This window comes from Grampus griseus, assembly GCF_964374135.1.
Source record: "Grampus griseus genome assembly, chromosome: 8".
Taxonomy (NCBI): Eukaryota; Metazoa; Chordata; class Mammalia; order Artiodactyla; family Delphinidae; genus Grampus; species Grampus griseus.
In genome coordinates this window covers 100,645,588-100,668,119 of record NC_139002.1, presented here as the reverse complement: position 1 = coordinate 100,668,119, position 22,532 = coordinate 100,645,588, and the positions used below count along the sequence as shown (strand labels likewise).

General features: G+C 59.8%; 1 protein-coding gene across 4 annotated transcripts in view; it reads left to right on the top strand.

Annotated features, from left to right (window-relative positions):
* Positions 1–22,282, top strand: part of SYT7 (synaptotagmin 7) — a gene marked incomplete at its 5' end in the record, with an annotated part of 58,153 nt that extends 35,871 nt beyond the window's left edge. For 3 of the 4 annotated variants that reach the window (XM_082661111.1, XM_082661110.1, XM_082661109.1), the window contains 8 exons: positions 637–1,005; positions 5,186–5,308; positions 10,148–10,283; positions 14,544–14,814; positions 18,268–18,437; positions 18,821–18,935; positions 19,431–19,630; positions 21,806–22,282. In XM_082661111.1, coding sequence (XP_082517237.1) covers positions 637–1,005; positions 5,186–5,308; positions 10,148–10,283; positions 14,544–14,814; positions 18,268–18,437; positions 18,821–18,935; positions 19,431–19,630; positions 21,806–21,910 — 1,489 coding nt within the window. In that variant the 3' untranslated portion in view covers positions 21,911–22,282. The remainder of the gene's footprint in view (positions 1–636; positions 1,006–5,185; positions 5,309–10,147; positions 10,284–14,543; positions 14,815–18,267; positions 18,438–18,820; positions 18,936–19,430; positions 19,631–21,805) is intronic. The other variant, XM_082661112.1, reaches the window with a different exon arrangement.
* Between the last annotated feature and the right edge of the window lie 250 nt (positions 22,283–22,532).

The window sequence follows — 22,532 nt, the reverse complement described above, 5'->3', positions numbered from 1 at the left end:
GATCTGCGCCAGAGCCTGAACCTGAGTCAGCGCCAGCCACAGGGCAGAGGTCCGGGAGCCCGAGGACGCGCCCCAGCGTCCGAGGACAACGCACGAGAACCCTTGGCTTCCGCTGACTCACCACGCATTACAGGCCAGCGCTGCGCTGGCCTGGATTTCCTCGCGTCTCCAAACGCCAGTAGTACTTAGAATGCAGAGGCAGACTTTCCCGGGGTCCCCCAGTGAGACGACGGGAGGGGGTGGCCCAGCTCCCTCCACCCTGTCCCAGGCCAACATGACAGGCAGCCACAGGGCCCTGGGACCTGCCTTCACCACGCAGCCTCCGCAGCTCCCGCGGCCCCACCCAGACCATCAGACAGGAGGTATCGGGCACTAGCTGAGCCAGGGCCAGGGCGGGGGGGCTGCTGGGCGGGGCCGGCCTGGGGGCCTCAGGGTGGGCGCGGGGCTCAGCGGCCGCCTGGCTGAGGGGGTGGCAGCGACGACGGCAGTGGCGACAACTCCGATGGAGGCCCGGCGAGGGCCGGCAGAGCGCGCCCCTTACTGGGGCCTCCTCGTCCTGGCCCTAGGCTTCTTTCTCCTCCACTGTGATCCCTTCACCTGCTTCTCCTTTCTCTCCTCTCCTCCACCCGCCCCAAGTTTCGAGGACTCCACCCTGTCCACGACCACTACCCTTGAGTCTATCCCCAGCTCCACGGGAGAGCCGAAATGCCAGCGACCCTGCACTCTGATGCGGCAGCAGAGCCTGCAGCAGCCGCTGAGCCAGCACCAGCGGGGCCGGCAGACCAGCCAGCCCACCACCAGCCAGAGCCTGGGCCAGCTGCAGGCCCACGCGGCCTCCGTGCCGGGCCCCAACTCTCGGGCCTACGGCCGGGGCCAGGCTCGGCAGGGCTCCTCGGCCGGCTCCAAGTACCGGCCTGCCGGCGGCCGCAGCCGCTCCAACCCAGGCAGCTGGGACCACGTGGTGGGGCAGATTCGAAACCGAGGCTTGGACATGAAATCCTTCCTGTAAGTCCCCCCCTTGAGTGGCCCGGCCCGCCCCCCTCCCCGACCCAGCCTCTTTCCTCCCTGTCTCCTTGGGAGTGGCTGGCCCAGAATGATCTTAGCCCTCCATCTACGAGGCAGGGGGCCCAGCAGACTCCGCTGCCCCCTCCCCAGCCTCCTGTGGCTTGCGGCTCGTGCCTAAAGCCCCCCGTGGAAGGACTCGTGTCTGAGCCACCCCTCTGAGGACTCCAGCCCCGCTCGGTGCCCCCAGGGCTTGGAGAAGTTCCTCCCTGAAAGTCAGTGGAGACACTAGGGGATGTTGCTGGGGTCCCCGCATCTGTCTCTCCCCTTCCCAGCCAGTCCCAGGCTCTCCTGGCCTCCCTCCCCTCCCTGCTCTCCTGTGACCTCTCTCCTCCCCTCCCAAACCTGGCCTCCCTCACTCCATGGGTCAGGCCTCGCCTCCTCCCCTCCAGTTTCCTTCTCCCTGTAACCCAACTCTGCTCACCTTCCTGCTGCCACTTCCTCCCTCCCTCCCACTTCCCCTGTCCCTGCTCTGCCTCTCTGACCTTCTGTAGCCACCTGCCCTCCAGCTCTCTCCCTGGCTCCCGCCACGACCCATTCCCTGAGGACAAACCTCCGATGTTCCCTCTTTCACGTGTACAGGTCAGAGAAGTAACAAGACACCATCGGTGTCCGGCCTTAGCCGTTCCCCTCTGCTGTGTGTGTCCCCCCAGCCCCCCACCGTGTGCCCCCCTGGCCCCGCCCTCACTGGTAGAGCCCTGCCCGGGGTGCCCTCTGCCTCGTGTCCCTCTGAGCATCTATACTCACTCTCAGAGCCCAGGGCAGGCCTGGGCTTCAGTCCCTGACGTCACCTCCTTCCTCTGGCCTAACGTGACCTTCCTTCCAGGCTCTGGGGATTATTCTCATCACCCAGGTCTTTCCTGGGAGCACTTTTCATGGAGCAGGAGACCAGCGCACTAAGCCTGGGAGAGGAGAAAGGGAGGAGGAAGGGGAAGGCCAAGGTGAAGGCCCAGCTCATTGGCACGATGTGGGGATTCTGAAGGCGAACAAGTCCTCAGAGCATCCTGCCTCTCTGGCTGAGACCCAAGCCCGAAAGGGCGGTTGGGAGTGCTGCCCCTGGAAGGAGCACCCCCATGGAAGACACCCCACCACGCCAGCTTCCCATACCCATGCAAGTGGCCTGTGGCCCTGGCCAGGCAGGACACACTGCCTGTGACGCTACTTGGCAAGACCGGGCGGCGCATCTGTTGGGGCTTCCCCCCACCCAAGGACCCTTGGGAATCCAGCTGGATGCCTGCGTGAGACAAGATGCCCAGCAGAGCCTCCTGGCCTCCAGGAGGCGGTGTGTCCTGGGACGGACGCCGTGGCACCAGTGGATTAGGAAAGTGGTGGGAATTGAACAGCGCCGAGAACCAGCCAGAAGCCGGCAGCCCTCTGCCCCTCCTGACCGCAGGCTGCTCTCTGCACAGCCCTCTGCCCCTCCTGACTGCAGGCTGCTCTCTGCACAGCCACCCCCTGCCTTGCATTCTAGCGGCCATCACAGGGGGACACGGGCTACGCCTGGGCTCTGGGAAGAAAACCCGCGGCAGAAAGCCCCCAGGGTGCCCGCTCTTCCCCGCCTCTCTAGCTGGCGAAGATTTGATGAGCATCACTCAGCACCTTTGTCTGCGCTGCTTCTGCCCACCGCAGCTTTCGTGCCCCTCACCTGCCGGCCACCCCCAGAGCCCTCCTCATCCCCCCGCCTCTTCCACTTGTCGTCCCTCACAGCAGGGGTCAGCAGACTTTTTCTGTAAAGGACCAGATTATAAACCATTTAGGCTCTGAGGGACACGTGTGGTCTCGATCACATTTTTTTTTTAAACAATCCTTTAAAAATGTACAAACCATTCTTAGCCTGTGGGCTGTATAAAAACAGGCCACCAGCTGTAGTTTGCCGGCCCCCGACCCCTGCCTTACAGCTTCGCTGGCGTGCTTCTGACGCCCTTCTCTTGCCCCAAATGCTGGTGGCCCAGGTAGAGTTGGGGCGAGAAGGCTAACCGGGCGCCCCCGGGATCCCACCCCCCTTTGCAGGGAGAAGGCATTCCTCCTGCTTCGTGGATGTGGCGCCTCCCAACCCCACTAGCTTCTCCCCCAAATCTCCAACTCTCGCCCTTCATTCTCGCCCCTGCGCCCCGTGATGCCACGGAGAACGACAGATCGGGGACTTACGCAGAGGAGCCGTTTTGTCTTTAAGAAGAGCACAAGGAATATCCGGAAAATGAATTAACCAGGGGAAAACCTGCTGCTTCCGTCGGGTTTGCCTTCCCCCAGCACAACCAGCTCCCGAGGAGCCAGATGGAATTTTACCAAATCTGAAACAGTACCGGTGGGCAGGGAACAAAGAAAATGAGGATTCGTCCTGAGGGAAGGGGGGAGTTGTTTCCCGAAAGTTAGATGCGGCTGCAAGTGTCAGCCTGGAGCAACCATGCCCAGGAGAAAGATGCAAAGATGGGGCAGCGTCCACCTAGCTTCGGCCCCTCCTCGGCCCCCACGGCCATCTCCCATTTTCCAAGACCCCCGGACCTCCGCCCCTCCCCTCGCTTGTCACTTCTCAAGGTAGAGTTCCCTTTTTGACAACTTCTCTGGAAAACAGCCGTAGCCAGCGGTTCCTCTCTGAACCTCGCCCTTTTGGATGGTGGTTGAAGTCGTAGACTTCCTAACCCAGGATCTCCCACCTTCCAGAACCTTCCATCAGGCTTACCATCTCTCCCTTGGCCCTTCCTGAGACATGCTTTCATGTCTGCCCCATCCAAGAATCCCCTCTCCCCTTATTCAGATGAGAGCTCAACACTGGAGGAGCTCAGCAAAGCACCCAGAAAACACCCACCAACTCAGATGGTTTTGAGAGGCAGAGGGTCACTTTTCACCCCCGGAAAGTGCAGGCAGCCCTGCAGTTGCCCAGCGGTTCTCCGACAGAGCCTCACACTAGAGACGTCTCACCTTGACCTCCGGCCGCACACTGCTGCCCACATGGCGACTCCACGTCCACCTGGACTGAGCCTCCCTCAGAGCAGGATCCCTCCAGCCTCCTCCAGACTGTCCTCACCGCAGACACAGGCTACCTCGAGTCCTCCCGGGACGTCTCCAGACCTTGCCAGCCTTCTGCACTTTCTCTCTCTCCGCCTTTGCCTTTTTTTTTTTTTTTTTTTTGGCGGTACGCGGGCCTCTCACTGTTGCAGCCTCTCCCGTTGTGGAGCACAGGCTCCGGATGCGCAGGCTCAGCGGCCATGGCTCACGGGCCCAGCCGCTCCACGGCATGTGGGATCTTCCCGGACCTGGGCACGAACCCATGTCCCCTGCATCGGCAGGCGGACTCTCAACCACTGCGCCACCAGGGAAGCCCCCACCTTTGCCTTTTGATGACTTCTCTAAGGAGAGGCCCCTGAACTGGCCCCAAAAGCCTCGGTGGTTACTCCCCGGATCTCCAGGAAGGGGCACGCAGGAGAAGACCCGCGACGGCCAGCACGCCATACGCCGGAAGAGACTCGCATTCTCCTCCAACGGGCCATGTGTCCAGGGACCTGGGGGAGGGAGCTCCTGAGACCCCCCTCCTGGCATCAAGCACACTGGCTGACCAAAGGACCCAGAGATGTCTTTATGAGGGGCTTAACTGGGTGCAGTGCCCATTGGATTTCCAAACCTTCTGAGAACCTCCCGCCTGGGAGCCCAAACCTACCCGCGCGGTCCCCAAGCAAGATGGCAGCACAGCCCTCCCTCTTCTCCCAGGGGCCCAGATGGTCTGAGCGAGTAGCCCCTGGCCTTTGTTCAGCCAGAGGTGAACCAACCTTGGAAAGGGACCATGTCCCAGGGCCTGGGCCCCACTCCCCGCAGCCTTCCCCGTGTGTTTCCTGGGGACGTCCCGGTCGCGGGCCACCTCGCAGGCCTCTGCCCAGCCCCTTCCCCGCGGCTAGCTGGGTCTCAGGCCGTGGACACCTCCCCTCACCCCTGCTGCCTCCTGCTCTGCTCTACAACTGTTGACAGTGCTGAAGTTTGGTTTCTCTTCTGCAGGGCCAGTTTCTTACACTTGTTTCTTCTCTCTCTTTGTCTCTGTCTCTGTCTCTGTCTCTCTCTCCTTCCCCTCCCCGCCTCCGCCCCTGGGGCGTCCTCCTTTCACCCTGGCTGGTGGGCTGCCCACCCCTGGCAGGGAAGGCCGGATGGTGGTGCTATCCTTGGTCTTAGGGCTTTCGGAACAGGATGACTTTGCCAATATCCCTGACCTGCAAAACCCAGGAACCCAGCAGAACCAGAACGCTCAGGGGGACAAGAGGTACGAGCACAGGCGAGGGCCTGCGGCGGCGGCAGCAGAGAAGGAGGCGTGGAGAGGCCACCAGCCTCGACCGCCGGTTGCTGGATGAGGCGGCGGTGCCTTCAGCGGATGCTGGAGCAGGACAGCCCCCTCCCCAGCCGGTGCCCTCACACAGGCCACCCTGGTGGTGTCCCTCGGGTCTGAGGCCCGTGTGGCTGTCCTGGGGCCATTCTGGATCAAGCCTGCTCCCCGGGCATGCCTGCCCTCGCCCGGAGCAAGCCAGCCTTTCTGCCCCATCTTCCCGCTTGGCTCCCCTCTGCTGCACCCTCATCTTTCATCTCTGCCCCACCCCGACCCAGAAATCCCAGTTTCTCCGGTGGTTGGTGGGCGGCGGGGATGTTAGGGAAGGGGCGCCAGCCTGTTCTCCCTCATCCCCGCCACCTCAACCTCCCTCTTGCCTGGAGGTCCCGCTGGGGTGATGGTCACACACACACACACACACACACACACACACACACACACACACACCTGCAGAGATGTGATACGGCTGCTCTCGGCTGATGGAAGAGGAGCCCCTGGTGGGAAGGGTCTGGGGCCTGGGAGAGGCCTGGTGACCAGAAAGGCAGCCCCTGAGCCCAAGGTACCAGGAGGAGGAAATGGGATAGGGGGTGGGGGGGTGAGAGCAGCCGGCAGGTGCTGGTCAGGCCCTCTGTCACCGGGAACCCTGCTGCTGGCCCTCAGGGGTAGCCTGTGTGACCACAGCACAGGCTGAGCCGAGGCCTGGGCATCCAACCATCGTGGCCCCGGCCACCAGGAATGCAGGGAGGCATCTTCGGAGGCCCCCGTTAGAAGCGCTCTCACGGAGAAGGGGACGGGGAAAGATCAGAGGTCCCAGGGTTCAGGCAGCATCACTAAGGTGGGATGATCCTGCACCTGGTCTGGCCGCTTTCTCCCACCTGGCCTTGGGCTGGGCCAGCCACACACCTGTGATCGTGGGAGGAGGCCTCATCACCTTGGCCAGGTGTGCTTTTCATCAGAAAAGGCCCACAGGAGAGTGTGGCCTGGCAGCCAGGTTGTCTCCTCGTTGCTCTGCTACCAGAGCCTCGTTCTGCAACTTTGGGCAAGTCACAGCCCTTCTCTGGGCCTCTGTTTCCTCACCTGTCCAATGAAGGATTGGACAGGGTGACCCCTTCGAGCTCGGACATGCTAAGCCTCTAATGAGGGAGCAGACCCTCGGACTGGGGCGCTTGTCAGAGCCTGTCAGCCAGGCGGAGACCCTGACGCCTGCTTATTAAGAGTCCTGAAGGTGCAGGAAGGGACTGTCCAGGGCTGCTGCCAGGGGCCTGTGTGTTAGGGGAGGACAGGCCAAGTTAGCTGACTTGCCTGTCCGTCTGGTGGCTTCTGGAAACCAACTCTCTTATTTTCTTCCCATCCCGAGTTCCCAGTTGCATGTCTATGGTGGACAAAGCCAGAAGTCCCCAGAGAGTGGGAGGGGAGAGTGGGACCAGCTCTTTCACTCGGTGGTACAGATGGTGTCACACCCTGAGCCCAAGTCCTGGGGTGCGGGAGGAACGGAGTCTGTCACCTCCAACCCCCTGGAGCCACCGGGGTCCTGGCTTCCTGAGCTCAGGGCTCAGAGCTGGGCTGCAGGCGGGCCAGAGGGCCAGGGGCCATGGGCCAGAGGCTGCAGGAGCAGGGCTGCAGCCCTCTGAAAACCTGCTAAGGACCCCCTTGTCGAGAAGGGTGTGAAGCGTGAGGGAGCAGATGCAGGCTGGAAACGAGATTTCATGTCACCCATGTGTTAACCCATGAACTGGCTCCATTTTCACCCACAGCCTGTTTTTACCTCCTCGCCACTTAGGTCTCACTCCATGTAGCACACTCGCCCCTTCTGATCATTACATCAGTCGTCCCCTGCCTCCCTGGGAAGGTGGGTGTGGAGCTGGAGGCCCTGGGCCCAGGCCCCACCCAGCCCGACTCTCCCAGTGGACACAGGCCATTTCCACCCGGTCACGCCCTCCCCATCCTGGAAGCTCATTTCTCGAGGCTCTTGGGGGGTTTCCCAGGTGATCGGCCACTGCAGGGGTGCTTCCTGCCCGGCACTCTCCCATCCCCAAGCTTGGCGTTAGCACCACCCACAAGGCGCTTTAGGGCTCCACCCCTCTGGGTTCCTGGCTGCATGAATCTTGGAATGGTGGGCCTGGGCCAGCTGTCCCTTCCTCCTCAGCTTCTGCCTCCAGACCCAGGGTCTGCCCTTCGGCCCCAGTGCCCCCTTCTCCACCCAGCTGACCCCTTGGCCGGATGTCACCGGGGTAACGGGTGGGTGGCCCTTGGCTGTTGTGTTGGGGAGGACATTCTGCCCCCGAGGTCTGTTAGCAGCAGGCTCCTGGGAGACAGGAGGGCCCTGGGAGGAGGAGTGGCCACTCCAGGTCCCAAGCAAGGTGGGGTGCATCTAGCAAGTCGCTGCCCCCCACTCCCAGGGTCCTTGGTGGCCCTGAAGCCCCGCATCCAGGATCCCCCAAGCCCCTGGGCCTCAGCGCCGGGGCCCCAATAACTTCGGAATGCTGCTGGGCCCAGGAGGGAGGGAAGGAGGCCAAGGCCGCCCCTGGCTCCCACGCCCTGCTGTGCCCGCTCCACCTCGCCCATGCTGTCCTGCACCCATGCGCACCTCATGCTCTCAGCCACCCGCTCACCCTTGCTCCTTGGGATCCGAATGGTTTCCCCCGTGGCCCCACCCCCACCGGAGTCGGGGGCGGGGCCGGGCGGGACCTGGCCACCCCCACGCTGCCCTCGCTCCGAAGCCACCATGTTTCTTCTGTCCTGGTGTGTGTCCCCCGCCTCCTCTCTGCCTCTACTCTCCTCCTTGTCCCCTCGTCGCCCCGCAGCCTCTTCACTCGCCTCCGACTAACCTTTCTCGGCCTCTCTCTCCCCCCCTCCCTCCCGGTCTCCTTCCTCCCATCTGCTCCTCGCAGGGATGTCCCTGGGCCAGTGACGGGCCCTCCGCCTCTCCCTCTGCCTCTGTGCTCCTGTCTCTCTGTCCCTTTCTGTCCTGTGACCTCCGATAGCTTCAGTGGCGCTGACCATCTCTTCCCAGGCTGCTTTGCAGCTGTGCTGACGCTGTGGTGTGGCCAAAATAACTCCGACTTTCTCATACCTTCAGCAGTCAATCTCGGCTCTCTCCTCCTCTCCCACTCTATTTTTAACCTGACTTTACCTCTCCAGCTATTTCAGTCTCCTCCTCCCCGTGCCTGTCTGTGTGAGCACGTGTCCGTGTGTATATGTGCGTGTGCTCTGCTCTGGCCGCACCTCTGGGAGGGCGCCCCGCGCCTCCCGGGTGGGGTGGGGCGTTTCCGTGTCGTCCGGGCAAGGCCAGGCCCTCACAGCAGGTGCGCCGTGCCTCTGATTCTCAGAGCGTCTGTCCCCGAAACCGCTCCCTGCTTTTTTGTTTCAGCGTTTCCCAATTCACATGCGCACCTTGGCATGCCGGGGCCTCCCTGAATGTGTGTCCTCTCAGGATCTAAGTGTGCACATCGCTGTATGTCTGTCATCTTGCTGCTCTGGTTGACCTGCCTGGTTGCCCCTGCCATTCTCTCCGTGTTGCCCTGGGTGTCTGTCAGGCTTGTGTGCGCTCGTGTGTGTGTGTGTGTGTGTGTGTGTGTGTGTGTGTGTGTGTGTGTGAGCGTGTGCACACCCTGCTGTTGGGTCCTGGTGTCTCTCCTCCAGGGCCTGGCATATCCTGTGCATGTCTGTCTGCCTGTCGTAGTCAACCGTGTGCTGGCGGCTGGTCCATTCCGAGGGCCACGGCTTGTGTCCAGCCTGTGTGTGTGTCTGAGTCTGTGGCTCTGGTACTCTCGAAGCTGTTCTATTGTAGCCCATCTCGAGCCCTGTGCTCCCATCACCCCGTCTTCCTCGCTGCCTGCCCCCATCTCTCCTCCTCATGGGGTGTTCCAGCCTGGTCCCTGGGCAGGCTTTTAATGCCCCCTTCCTGAACCCCAGCTAGACGGAGACTGGGCTCACCACCCAGCCTCTGGACCAGAGAGCCCAGCTTGCCGGGGGCAGTGTGGAGCCGGGGTGAACACAAGGCCTGGAGTGGAGCTGTCAGATCTGGGGTTTTTCGGTGGGACCCTGTCTTTCTCTGACCCTGGGCGAGAGCCTTATCAAACGTGTAGCCCTCGGAGTGGGAGAAGGGTCGGGTTTGGGCAAGGGGGTGTAGATTTGCCCTGTCCAATAGGTGACTATTTAAATCTAAATTAGTTTAAGTCAAACAATCGTGAAAATTCAGTTCTCAGTCATACTGGCCACATTTCAAATGCTCAATAACCATGGGTGGACATAGAAAGTTCTATTGGACAGAGCTGTGCGGACAGTGGTCCTGAGCTCACCTGGTCAGTCTCGTGTCTAAAGGGCACCTGTGTTCCTGCTGAGCCTGAGCAAACAGGTGGGGCCTCCAGGAGACAGGTGCTCTGGGCGTGTTTGCCTAGGGTAATGACACGGAGAGAGGACACGCCGTCTTGGGAACCTCCCAGGTTGGGGCAAGCAGGGATGGATGGAGCCTCTGGGGAGGGAGGATGCTCAGAGACCACCATGCAAGCAGGGGCTGAAGGGTAGGGGATTTTCTGGGAAACAGCAGGAGTGGGAACACTGGCCGAAAAGGCACCTGCCGGGGAAGTCAAAGCCGGATCGCGCTGGGGCAGAGGCGAGGGGGACGGCCCTGCCCCCATGGACAAAAGCGTAGCTCCTGCTCGCCCGCAGGAGGTGGCAGCGACTTGGGTCTCAGGAGGTTCTGCTGCCACCCAGACCCGTGGCGCCCAGCCAGCCCCCCTCTAGGTCCATGCTCATTCGGATTCCTCCCACCCCCAGGTTGCCTACCGGAGGGAAGGCAGTGAACACAGCCCCAGTGCCGGGCCAGACGCCCCACGATGAGTCTGACCGCCGGACCGAGCCTCACTCCTCCGTCTCAGATCTCGTCAACTCCCTCACCAGTGAGATGCTCATGGTGAGACGGGCAGGAGGCCCGGGGCCGGGGGAGGGGCAGGCGTGGAGATCGGTGACAGCGTGGGAGTCACGCAGGGGAACCAGCATGGTCCTCTGTCAAGAGAGACTAAGAATCCCCACCCTCCTCCAGTCTCTGGATTGAGCTGGGGCCCAAGAAACCTGCTATGTGATCCTAGAAGGAGAGGCTAGTGGAGCGAGGGCTTGGAGGCGGAAGGTGTCCCCTCTCTTGGGGTGGCATCCCACTGAGTAGCGGTCTCGGGTGGCGCTCCCCGTGGAGCGGGTCTCATATCCCCATCCCAGGGACCATCCCCAATCCCCATGGCTGGGGAGCCAGCTGAGGCCCAAAGAGAACAGGAGAGCAGAACCCCTCTGGTCCTAGTTCCTATGAGGGAACAGCTGTGCTGGGGTTCTCCTGTCCACACCCCAGCCTCCCGGGATCCCTGTCTTATGGATCTGGGGTGTTTTCACCACGGGAGAGGTTGTGGCTTCACATGGCGCCCCCTGGTGGCAGCAGTGAGTCACAGCCGTTTGCCTCATCTGTACTTTCCAAAGAGCTCCTGGAGGGACCAAGGCCCCAGGGCGTTAGAGCACACTGTGATCTGGCAGCTGGAGATTTCAGGCGGGAGTCAGTCACAGGCCTGGCAGCCCAGAGTTTCCAGGAAGGCTGGGCGAGGACGTGAGGGTGGGAACCCGGTGCCTGCTAGGTTCCTACTGGGACCTGGTCCCCGCTTCCTCTTCCCCCTTCCCTCCTCCCTGTCTCCCCCCTTCCTCCCAAAGAGGGAGGGAAGGGGGCTCGGTGGGCTCTCAGGCCCTCGCCAGACCTGACGTCATTCAGTTCAGAGGCCCCTTGCCCACTGCTCTGACACCGCAGCCCCCAGCCTCCCCGGGGCCCCCGGAGCCCCCAGGCCCCACCCTCCTGCCATTCAGGGCTCGGCGGGCTCTAACCATCCATCCACACTCTTCTTTTCTAGCCCAGCGCCTCTCAAATTGTGATAGGCACACGAATCACTGGGGGATCTGTTAAAATTCAGATTCCCAGTCAGCAAGCCTGCTACGGGCCCCCAAATCTGCGTTTCTCTCCGATGCAGATTAGAGCATCAGATTTTCCACGTTCCAGATCTGGTCTCCCTTGGGCCTCCCCACCTCTCCCCTCTCCCTGCCCCCTGGGCCCTGAGTGCCTGGTCCTGCACCGCCTCCTCTCTGTCTTCTCCCATCCATGTAGATCAGCCCAGCCATCCTCTCCTCTGGACGGGCCATCGCCACAGTCCATCCTGCCTCTCTGTGCAGCCTCTTAATTGGCTACAGCTTCCCGGTAGCCAGGTTCCCAGAAGGGACGGCCCTTTCCCAGCCAGCTTGCCTACCCCTTGCTGCCCCCGGTTGGGGGCGGGGGTGGGGGGGGGGAAGAGCCGCAGGCAGAAGGAGGAAGTGCAGGCCCCAGCGCCCTCTCACGTGCTCAGCAGATGCTCAGAGGTGGGCAGGCAGGGTCTAATTGCCTAGCCCTAGGCCAAAGCCGGGTCACTGGCATTAATAGTGATGATGAAGATGAACAGGGCAGAAGTAAACCATTGGCTGAACTCCCTGCCCCAGGCATGGAGAAACAGGAGTCGGGCACCCGCAGCCTTACAGACAAAGGGACCAAGGGGACAGGGTCAGAGAGGAGTCTGGGCCGCATCCCCATCTGAGTTACTCCTGCCCTGCTTACTTCTGCCAGAGCTGGGGCTCAGGCAGCACCTCCTCCAGCCCTTGGTGGGGGTGGGGTGGGGTGGCTAGCCTGGTTGCCATGGAAACAGATCGAGGCCCCGCCCCAGCTGGTTAATTAAGACTCAGGGCTGTGGTTTGGGAAGGCTGGGCGTGGGCACAGAGCCACTGCCCACTTCTGAGGTGAAGTCCACTGGCCCAGCTTGGGCCTCTCATCCAAGACTACCTTGTTTGGGAACCAAGATCCAAGTGACCAGCCTCAGGTGAGGCTGGGGCCACCTGGGCTCCAGTCACCAGGGTCTCCACCCCAACTTTAGAAGGAATGTGGAGGGGCAAGTGGTCGTGGCAGGGGCTGCATGCCCAGGCTCTCAGTCCATGGCCAGCAGTGGCAGGCGCCGGGCCACAGAGCAGGACCACGAAAGTGATGTAAACCCCCCCTTAACCTTCCCTGGAACCCCGTAACATAGGTGTGTCTCATGGTCCCATTCTACAGATGCAAAAACTGAGGTTAAAAGGGAGTGGGACTGGTAGGAGGAGAAGGAAGGAGCGCCAGGGGAAAACTGGATCTGGGTCGGGAAGCCAGATTCTCAGCGGGCCTGGGTGGAGCTTGCAGGGCTGCCTGGATCCCGCCAAGGGGCAGGGCTTGAGGGACCCGCTTCCACCGTGAGAACAGCAAGGGAGGCAGCTCGGCCCCCCTTCCACCTCCAGGCAGGACCCGGGGTGTGGCTAATGAAGCCTCAGATCTGAGTGTGAGAGTGAGGGCAGCTGGAAGGGCACTCATGGTGGCTGGGCGCTGACTTGGGTTCGAACTCCGGGCTCATCTCTTAGTCACAGGCGACTTGAGGCAGTAATCTCTCTGTGCCCCCAACCAAGTTGGAGCATGGTAGTGCCTGCCTCATCAGGATGCTGTAGGGAGTAGAGGAGGGCAAAGCATACAGTACAAGGAGCAGGGTAGTTACTATCGTTAGTGTGATTTGCGTACTCCTCGCCTAGGGCAGTTGAGTCCTCACTGGCTTGCAGGAGGAAGTCTCAGAATGTCTTGGGATGTGGGCCTGTTTTGGTGGAAAGAGTGGACTTTCAAGTCAGAGAGAGTCCATACTGCTGTGCAATCTTGGACGTGTGACTTAACCTCTCTGAGCCAGTCTCCTCAGCTAGAGAGCGGTGATAGCTGCCTCTCCCGGCTGTTGTCAGGATTCAGTAAGAAGAGGTGATGTAAGAGTCTTCCGCAGCGGTTGGTGGGCACTATACACATTCTTATCATCTGTATTAATTAGTATTTCAGAGCCTGGGGTCACCTCTCCACGATGAAGGGGGAGGGCACAGAGAAGTATCCTGCAGGGGAAGGAGAGAAAGCAAACCGGTACCAGCAGTTTTGTCATAAACGTGGTACCCTGAGTCCTACCCTGGCTCTTACCCAATCACCTCAGGAGCGTTTTTTGTTTTTTTACTGGAGTATAGTTGAGTTACAGTGTTGTGTTAGTTTCAGGTGTACAGCAAAGTGAATCAGTTGTACGTATACATATCTCCACTCTTTTTTAGCTTCTTTTCCCATATAGGTCATTACAGAGTACTGAGTAGAGTTCCCTGTGCTATACGGTAGGTCCTTATTAGGTATCTATTAACCACCAGGTGGCTGGGGGATGGGCAAGATTCTAAAACCTAACCAGATGTCCCCAACGAGCAACCACAACTGGAAACACTTGGCTGGGAGACCCTCCCCCCAATTACTTCCTAGTTTTTCAACATCCTCCTGGGAATGGGACACCATGCCACCCCCCACATGTCTGTCGGTTGCTGGGTCGGCTCCAGTGCCACCCCTGGGGGATGAGGGCTGAATGCAGGTGTAGCCTCCGTTCCAGTGGTCCTCAGCCTTGGTTTGCAGTACTGTCGTCTGAGGCTCCTATTACACAATTCTGCCGCCCAGGGCCACCCCAGCCCCATCAAATGAGGCTCCCCAGGGATGGGGCCTGGGAATCTGTACTTTTAGTGTCCCTGCCTTACACAAACAGACGTTGCTTCTGAAAACTCGCCTCTCTCATTTTGTAAATCACATCATCCTCAGAACCCCAGAGTCGCTTTCTAAAGAAATACCGTGGTAAACTCTTTCGAGATGAGAACAATCTCCCTCGTCTGTTTTGTAGCCCAGGTTTTTGTGTCGGTGTATTTCGCAGGGGACCCTGCAGGGCTGTTGGAAGAGTGGAAAGATGGAGGAGGGGGCTGGGTGGGGGGCGGGTCCCAGGGTGCACCAGGGGAGGCGAAGCAGACCCGGGGCTCTGAGAGGCTGGGAAGTGGGGTGCACGCTGCTCTGGGGTTCAGGGGCTGTCCCGGCTCTGCCCCTCCCTCCCTGTGTGACCCTGGTCAGGGCACCTGCCCTCCACCTCAGCATCCTCACCCAGATCTGAATGTGGGCTGTACCACCACCAGCCCCGCGTGGTGACCAGGGGGAGGAGGCGGCTGGACCGGCCTTGGGCACAGCGAGGCCTCCCAACCCTGCTGGGCTGCAGAGGGGGCTTCAGGGAAGCAGAATCCTCCCCAGCGCTGCCTGCCTCTCCCCCGCCCCCAGCTCTCCCCAGGCTCTGAGGAGGACGAGGTCCACGAGGGCTGCAGCCGAGAGAACCTGGGCCGGATCCAGTTCAGCGTCGGCTACAACTTCCAGGAGTCCACGCTCACCGTGAAGATCATGAAGGCCCAGGAGCTGCCGGCCAAGGACTTCAGCGGCACCAGCGACCCCTTCGTCAAGATCTACCTGCTGCCAGACAAGAAGCACAAGCTGGAGACCAAGGTGAAGCGGAAGAACCTGAATCCCCACTGGAACGAGACCTTCCTCTTTGAAGGTGAGGCTGCACTGCCCCTGCCCCCAGAGTCCCCCTCTTCCCCTCCTCCACCCCCCGCGCAACCCTCCCCCCTCCACGTGACCACATGCACAAACGCACACGTACCGGTGCGCGCACACGCGCGTCCCGACACACACGGGCGAGTAACTCGGCCCGGTTAACCTGCTGCGTACCGTGTCCAGCTGGGATGAGGTTACAGGGCTGAGTGGAACCAGCATCACAGCCAGAGGCCGAGGAGGAAAGCTGGGCCCCTGCCCGGACACAGGACCCATCCTCAGGCGTGCAGGGAGGAAGGAAGGCAGCCGCAGGGTCCAGAGGTGGGGCACCTGCAGTGACCGTAGTGTAGTGGGTAAGAGCCCAGGCTCTTACCATGGCCCAGGCTGCCTGAGTTTGAATCTCAGCTCTGCCACTTACTAGCTGTGTGACCAGAGGCAAGTTCCTGAACCTCTCTGTGCCATGGTTTCCCCATCTGTAAAATAAAGATACTAGTGAGGGTTAAACAACTCAGTGCATTGTAAAAGCACTTACAACACCCAGAAAACACTTTATACCAGTTTGTTAAACACACTCCATCGGCTGCCCTTCTCTGACCCCTCCCCCTATTCGGGACAGGCCCCCCCAGATGCACAGGAACAAGAGCTCTGAGCCATGCCCCCGGGTCCTAGAGGCAAATATCCTTCCTCTCTCCTGCAGGCCCACCTTTATCTCTTGTCTCTGAGGAGTCAAGGTAACCAGGAAACTGGGTGTGTGATCAGGGAGTGATTTCTGTCCCAGGCCCTTTGGGTGCCTGGACCCCACTTAGAGAAACCATTACCCTTTCTTGACAGCTGTGTTCAACCAGTGAGAATAAATCCCTACAACACCAACTGCCGACTGCCTGGTGCCCTGGCTCTTCAGAACCTACAGTGTGTGCCCCAGGGAATCAGGAATCTTCCCCATCTGGTGTACCAGCCACTTGATATCTCACCCCTTCAGCTGGCACAGTGACAGCCAGCTCACCCACTAAATAAATCATTGAGGGTGAGCTAGTGAGTGCTTGCTCGTTTCTTCCCTCCTCAGTTCTGCATGGGAACAGGTTTAGAGATGGCACGACCAGTGAGAGGCTTGGCTGTCTGTCTGCAGGTGTATGTAGCCAGCTGGTGGGGTGAAATTTATGGGCAGAGCCCCAATCCACTGATCCCTTCTGCAGACATTTACCCAGCATCTAGTATGGGCTGGGCACTGTCCTGGGTACTTGGGGTACAGAAAAGAATGAGGCACCATTGTGACCCTCAAGGCATTCCTTGGAGGACACAGATGTGTAGATAATTAAGCCATACATTGCGTGACAGATGCTGCGAGAACCCAATATAAACTCCCCTTGGTGGCGCTGAAAAACATTTCCCAGAAGAGAGGCCATTCATGATGGGTTCTGATGGATGAATAGGAGTTTGCCAGGTAGGAGACTGCCTCCTCTGGTGTTGAAGAGAGCTGACTCAGGCGCAGGGACCTCTTGAAGCCTTCAACCTTTCCAGAACACTTGTCCTCATGCATTTTACCTGAATGGATGCCAAAGGTCACCTGGGGAATTCCCTGGCAGTCCAGTGGTTACGACTCCGTGCTTTTACTGCCAAGGACCCGGGTTCAATCCCTGGTCAGGGAACTAAGATCCCACAAGCCATGCAGCGTGGCAAAAAAAAAAAGAAAAAAGTCACCTGGACAGGTCCCTGGGGTACTCCAAGGTGAGCAAGACACGGCCCATAGCCCCCCCTCAATATAAGGAAGAGGCCCTGAAGGAATTCAGAGTCTGGGGGCTGAAGGAACATAGGATTTCCTCTTCCAGTGCACCTGCCCTGGTGAGAGGTAACTCTGTGCTTCTAGCGTCTTTGGCAAAAGGTGCGAGAATCCTCCAGAACCCTTCCTCCCCCTTCATCTTCTCCACCAGTTGAGCTAAGGTAGTAAGGATCCTCTCTTCTTCCTGCACACACCCTGGTTCAGGATCTCAGCAACTCAGGCCTCTAGGCTGGCCTGTACCCACTGCCCGCCCCAGGCCGGCCTCTCCTCTGACTAAGCCTCCCAAGGCTGTGACTCCAGCTTCAGACCTGCCCTGGCTCCCTTGTACCTACCGTCCCATCCAAGCTCCTTCCCCTGGCTCTCCGCTCTGGCCTCATCTCCTGCTCCAGCCCAGCACACTCCATGCCCTTTCGTGGGCATTTATTCATTTGTTCAATTATTGATTCACTTAACAAATATTTAATCGAGTGCCTACTGTGTGCCAGAAACAGTGTTAGATGCTGGGATCCGGTGGCTGAGGACAGAGATGCCTTCCTGGAAATGCTGGCCCAGTGGGAGAGTCAGACTCATGGAAACATAAACCTCTAGTACAGCCTGAGATAAGTGCTGCGAAAGGAAAGTGCTAGTGTATAAAACAGGGGATCTGACCCCATCTGGCACGTCAGGAAAGAAAGCTGAGACCTGATGGAAGAGGATAGGCCAGGACAGGGCATGGTGGGGCTGGGGCAGGAAAAGCCAGGGTGGCTGGAGCTCCGTCATTGAGTGAAGAGCGGTCACAAGATGAGCAAGGAGAGGACAGCGGGCCAAGTTGTGGAAGGCCCTGAAGCCAGGGCAAGGCGCACGGCTTTTATTCTAAGTGCACTGGGAGCCTCTGAAAGGCTTTCGGCGGGAGAGCATCATAATGTGATTTCTATTTTTAAAAGATCACTCTGGCTGCCGTGTTGCAAAGGGGCTGTAAGAGAAAGTACACAAGCGGGGAGGGCTGTTTGGAAACTCTTGCAACTATCTAGGCAAGAGGTGCCGGCGGCTTGGATGGGGAGGTGGCCGTGGAGACGGGGGCAGCTGCCGGTCTGATGAGGAAGGACAGGAGGACTGGCTGGTGCATCGGCAGGAGGAGGAAGGGGAAGCGCAGAGTCCTAGGACAGGCGTCTACTGCTTTTTCTTTGCCTTTGCCATTTCCCTCTGCCCTGAGTCCTCCTGGGGCTTGCTTTCTGCCAGCTGTGGCCATCTCAGGCAGGGCCACTTGCCTAGGCTTGTCTCAGGATGATTGGCAGTGGCAGGGCTACCCAGAGAGCAAGGTGGCCACTGCCCAGTCGCCGAGATGGACCCGTGATGAACCAGTGAATGAATTGTCCCAGTCTGCTCTTGATTAGCTGTGGGACTTTGGGCAGGTAAGTTAAGCCATCGGAGCCTCAGTCTCCTCCTCCGTAAAATGGACAAGATACCGTCCACCTCGCAGAACTGTCAAGGGAGACAGATGAGACCACGACAGTCCTTGCTAACATTTCAGGAGGGTCTGAACGTGGGTGTTGCCGGCTGCACCACGGTGGGGTGGCAGCAGGAAGACACAGGGCCAGCCCTCCCCTTCCTCCCGGGGCCTTCCTGCCCAGGAGCGTTGCCCTGCCCCGGCCCCGTGTGGCCACTCTGTCCTGCTCTTCCCCTGTGCTGTCTGTCTCCCAGGTTTCCCCTACGAGAAGGTGGTGCAGAGGATCCTCTACCTCCAGGTCCTGGACTATGACCGCTTCAGCCGCAATGACCCCATCGGGGAGGTGTCCATCCCCCTCAACAAGGTGGACCTGACCCAGATGCAGACCTTCTGGAAGGATCTGAAGCCATGCAGCGATGGGAGTGTAAGGCCCCACCTGCGGGTCCTGGCTGGGAGGCTGGCAGATCCTGGCCCGGTCCTAGTCCCCTCACAAGCTCAGGGAATTGGGAAGGTTATGGGTGGGGCAGGGCAGGTGGGCGGGCCTGACAGAGCAGTTCCCACCCACAATCTCAGGGGAGGCTGGGCTGTGATAAAGAACCTGGGGAGCAGGGCCCAGACCTGCCAGATGAGGGGAGACCAGGTGTGCATCCGTGACAGACAGAGGGGGCGGGTAAGCACCCAGGTCCAAGTGGAGGGGTCCTGGGGTGGGGGGGGCGGGCTCCCCTTGTCCCCACAGCCCTCTTGTTCTCCCTCCCAGGGGAGCTGAGAGGAGTGGCCCAGCCTCACCCCTCCACTTGTCCCTCCCAGGGGAGCCGAGGGGAGCTGCTCCTGTCTCTCTGCTACAACCCCTCTGCCAACTCCATCATCGTGAACATCATCAAAGCCCGGAACCTCAAAGCCATGGACATCGGGGGCACGTCAGGTGCTGGCGGTTCTCGCAGCAGAGGGCAGACGGGCCGGGGAGCTTCTGGCGCACGGGAGTCTCACTGCATGTGGACATCAGGGTCCTGGCTGTGGCCCTCACCCTTGTCCCCCGTGCCCCACCTCCAGTCCCAGCTCCGTTGCCCTAGAGCCCTGGCGCTGTCTCCGGAGCACCCTCAGGGTCAGCGCCATCTTGGATACTGTCCTTCCCAGAATCAGGAGGAAAGCGAACATGACGGTGGGGAGGCCTGGGTTCTAGTCCCAGCTCCGACACCACTTGTCCGTGACCTCGGGTGAGACCTGGCCTCTCAGTCTTCTCCTTCGCGTTCACGGAAGGGCGCTAGGTGATGGCTGAGGCCCCTTGCGGCCCCTCCATCTGCTGACCCCCCCGATCCCCCCTCCTCCTTCCTTAGGGCGTTCCTCACCCTCTGGGGAAATCACGCAGCCCCAGCTTCCCCCCGCTGCTCCTCTGACCCTTCCCCCACCTGTCCCCCAGACCCTTACGTGAAGGTGTGGCTGATGTACAAGGACAAGCGGGTGGAGAAGAAGAAGACGGTGACGATGAAGAGGAACCTGAACCCCATCTTCAACGAGTCCTTTGCCTTCGACATCCCTACGGAGAAGCTGAGGGAGACAACCATCGTCATCACCGTCATGGATAAGGACAAGCTCAGCCGCAACGACGTCATTGGCAAGGTAGGGGGGCCCCCGGCAAGGGTCTGTTCTCCAGAGAAGCAGCCGGGGTAGTGGACGAGCACAGGGCTGGACAGCAGGAGAGAGAGCGTCAGTCCCTGCCCCTGTCAGGGCCTCCGTTTCATCTCAAAATGAGAGGATTGGACGAGATGCTCCCTAAGTGTCCTACTGTGGGTCCACCGCTTCAGGACAGACCGCTGGAAGAGCAGGGAAAGAAGGAGGTGGTAGGAAAAAGTGCCCTGGATCCCCAGAAGAGGGTTTTCTGGACAGGACCCTCTGACAGGGTAAGGACATCGGAGCAACGTCACCCAGCGTCCCGTCTGTAGAGGGTGAGCTGCGTGAGGCAAGTATTGAGAGCTGTAGTCAGGCTCCAAAGACCTGGCTTTGGTTCCCACCTCATCTTGGTTCCCCAAGGTCAGTTGCCCAAGCGACCTTGGGCCAGTCACTTGCCTCTGTGGGCTCCAGCGTTCTCATTTGTAAATGGAGCTGCTAATACCAACCCTACAGCACCTCACAGGGTGGCGTAAGAATTGCCTGAGATACGTGGACATTCTCCTTGTGGAAAGTGACCTCTCCTCCTCCTATTTTAACCCCAAATCCATGCCTGGCCTTGAGTTTCTGCAGGATGCGATTCTGTGACATGAGCGCATCCACGTCTGTTCCTGTGTTTGTTTGTGGCTTAGTGTTGAGAGTACGCTCCTGATAGTCATCCTACCTGGATCCAGGTGCCAGGTCCACCTCTTAACAGCCATAACCTTTATGAGTCTCATTTCCTCCTCTTGAAATGAGAGCAAGACGATCCTAACCTCACAGTGTGCTGGGAGGATTAGATAACACAGGCGAGAGGCTTAGCACAGAACTTGGGATGTATATGTTAGCTACTATCATAATGAAAGTTGTTTTTGAAGAGTTCTTAGTAAGGGCATGTGTGTCCATTTAGGCTTGGAAGTTTGACCAGGAACAGTGCAGGAAGCCAGTGATCAGGGCAGGAGGAGGGGAGGGGTAGATGCCAGGAGCAAGTGAGGGGAGACCGTGGATCACCCAGGGCACAGCCCTGTATGAGGGAAGTGGGAAGGGGCGACCTGGGCGCCCACAGGGAAGGGGGCCGAGGTGGAGACACCTCTCAGACAGATAGGAATGGAGAACCTAGCTGCTGGGGGTGGAAGAGAAGCAGCTGGCCCCGAAGAGGAGAGCTGGCCCTGCCTGCCATCTAGCAAGGCCCAGGGAGTATGACTTGCCGACCTGTGGTCACAAGTGGGACAGGACTCCAGGACAGCATCACCTCCACCCCAGCGGGACTATGTGTTCTTAGCAGGACCTGCTGAGCCCTTCCTTGACGAGCTCAGGCCAAGTAACCATACCTATTTCTAAGCGCTTCTGAAGCTCAGCCTTTTGGAGTTGGGTATTCTCTGGATACCACTTATAGCTCCCTTTGAAACAGTGCTACCTTCTGTTGTCTGAACCAAGGTGGAGGTGGGTTTGTTCTCACTTTGGTCTGGGTGGCTTAGAGAGCCCTATGCTGTTAGCTAATCGTCAGTCACAAGGCTGGTGTCAGCCCGGGGATCATGCACACAGCCCTCCGAGGCTGTGAGGCCTCTAACACAGAGGCAGGTGGGCTTGGGCCGATAGGATAGAGCCCAAAAGACCTAGATTCAAATCCCTCTGCACCACTCATAAATCCTGTGACTATGGGTCAGTCTCTCTGTACCTTAGTTTCTCCATCTGTAAAATGGGGATAATAACATACCTGCCTCACAGGTAAGGATTTGATGATCTATGTATATAAAGTCCCTAGCTCAGTGTCTGGTGTGTAGTAAGTGCCCAGGAGGTGGGAGTGATTGTCAGTAAGGAGAGATAGGCCGTGCCCAACAGGTGGGGGAGGGAAGGATGTGGGAGAGAACTGCCTCCATCCCCATCAATCCCAAACCACAGAAGAGTCTGGGAGTCCAATTCGGAAGGGCCAGGCATGCCCAGGCTCCCGAGGGGAGGCACAACAAGGAAAAGAGGGGGGCCTCTGTGGGGTAGGTTGTCACTGCAGGCAGAAGCCCCTTGGTCCCCATGATCACAGGCCATTGTGGAAACGGAGTGTCACCACCATTGACACTCCGTTTCCACAATGACACAGGGGTGACGCCCCAGAGAGTGCCACTAATGTCGTCCTCTTCCCTTTCTCCCCAGATCTACCTGTCCTGGAAGAGTGGGCCCGGGGAGGTGAAACACTGGAAGGACATGATTGCGCGTCCCCGGCAGCCTGTGGCTCAGTGGCACCAGCTGAAGGCCTGAATGGGGCCACGGGAGGCCCAGGGGGCCAAGGGCCTGGGTCCCCATCATGCCCTCACCACTTTATGCACAATGCCTGGCCTGGCCCCCCTGCCATGGGTGAGGGAAGGATCCTGAGGGCTGGGCCAGGGAGGGGTCCCAGGAATCCAGCCCCATTTCTCGGGAGAACCAGCCCCATTCCCCACCGGTCCAGCTCTGGTGGAGGGGCTCTGGGGGCCATTTTCCTGCTTTGCCCCTTTCCTTCCTGACTTGCCGATACTAAAGAAGTGGGGGGCGGAGCACGAGAGCCAGACGGGCAGACGAGCAGATCCCTCCAGAGGCCCGCCAGGTGGGCACGGTCCCCCGTTTTCTTTAAGGCAGTGCCTGGAGTGGAGAAAGGCCACCCCCTCCCCAGGCCGCAACGTGGGCCCAGGAGAGGGGAGGTCGAGGCGTTTGGCCCCGGCCCGACCAAGAGAGGCGTGTTCCAGGGCAGTTTCAGGTGCCGGCTGGGCCCTGATTACCGAGGATCGTATATAGCCCGCTCCGGGGTCCTGGAGCCGCAGCCCTGTGTACTTGTGTTGTGTCCACCGTGTGTGTGTACGTGTGCGTGCGTGCGTGCGTGTGTGCGGGTGGGGGAACTCGCTCC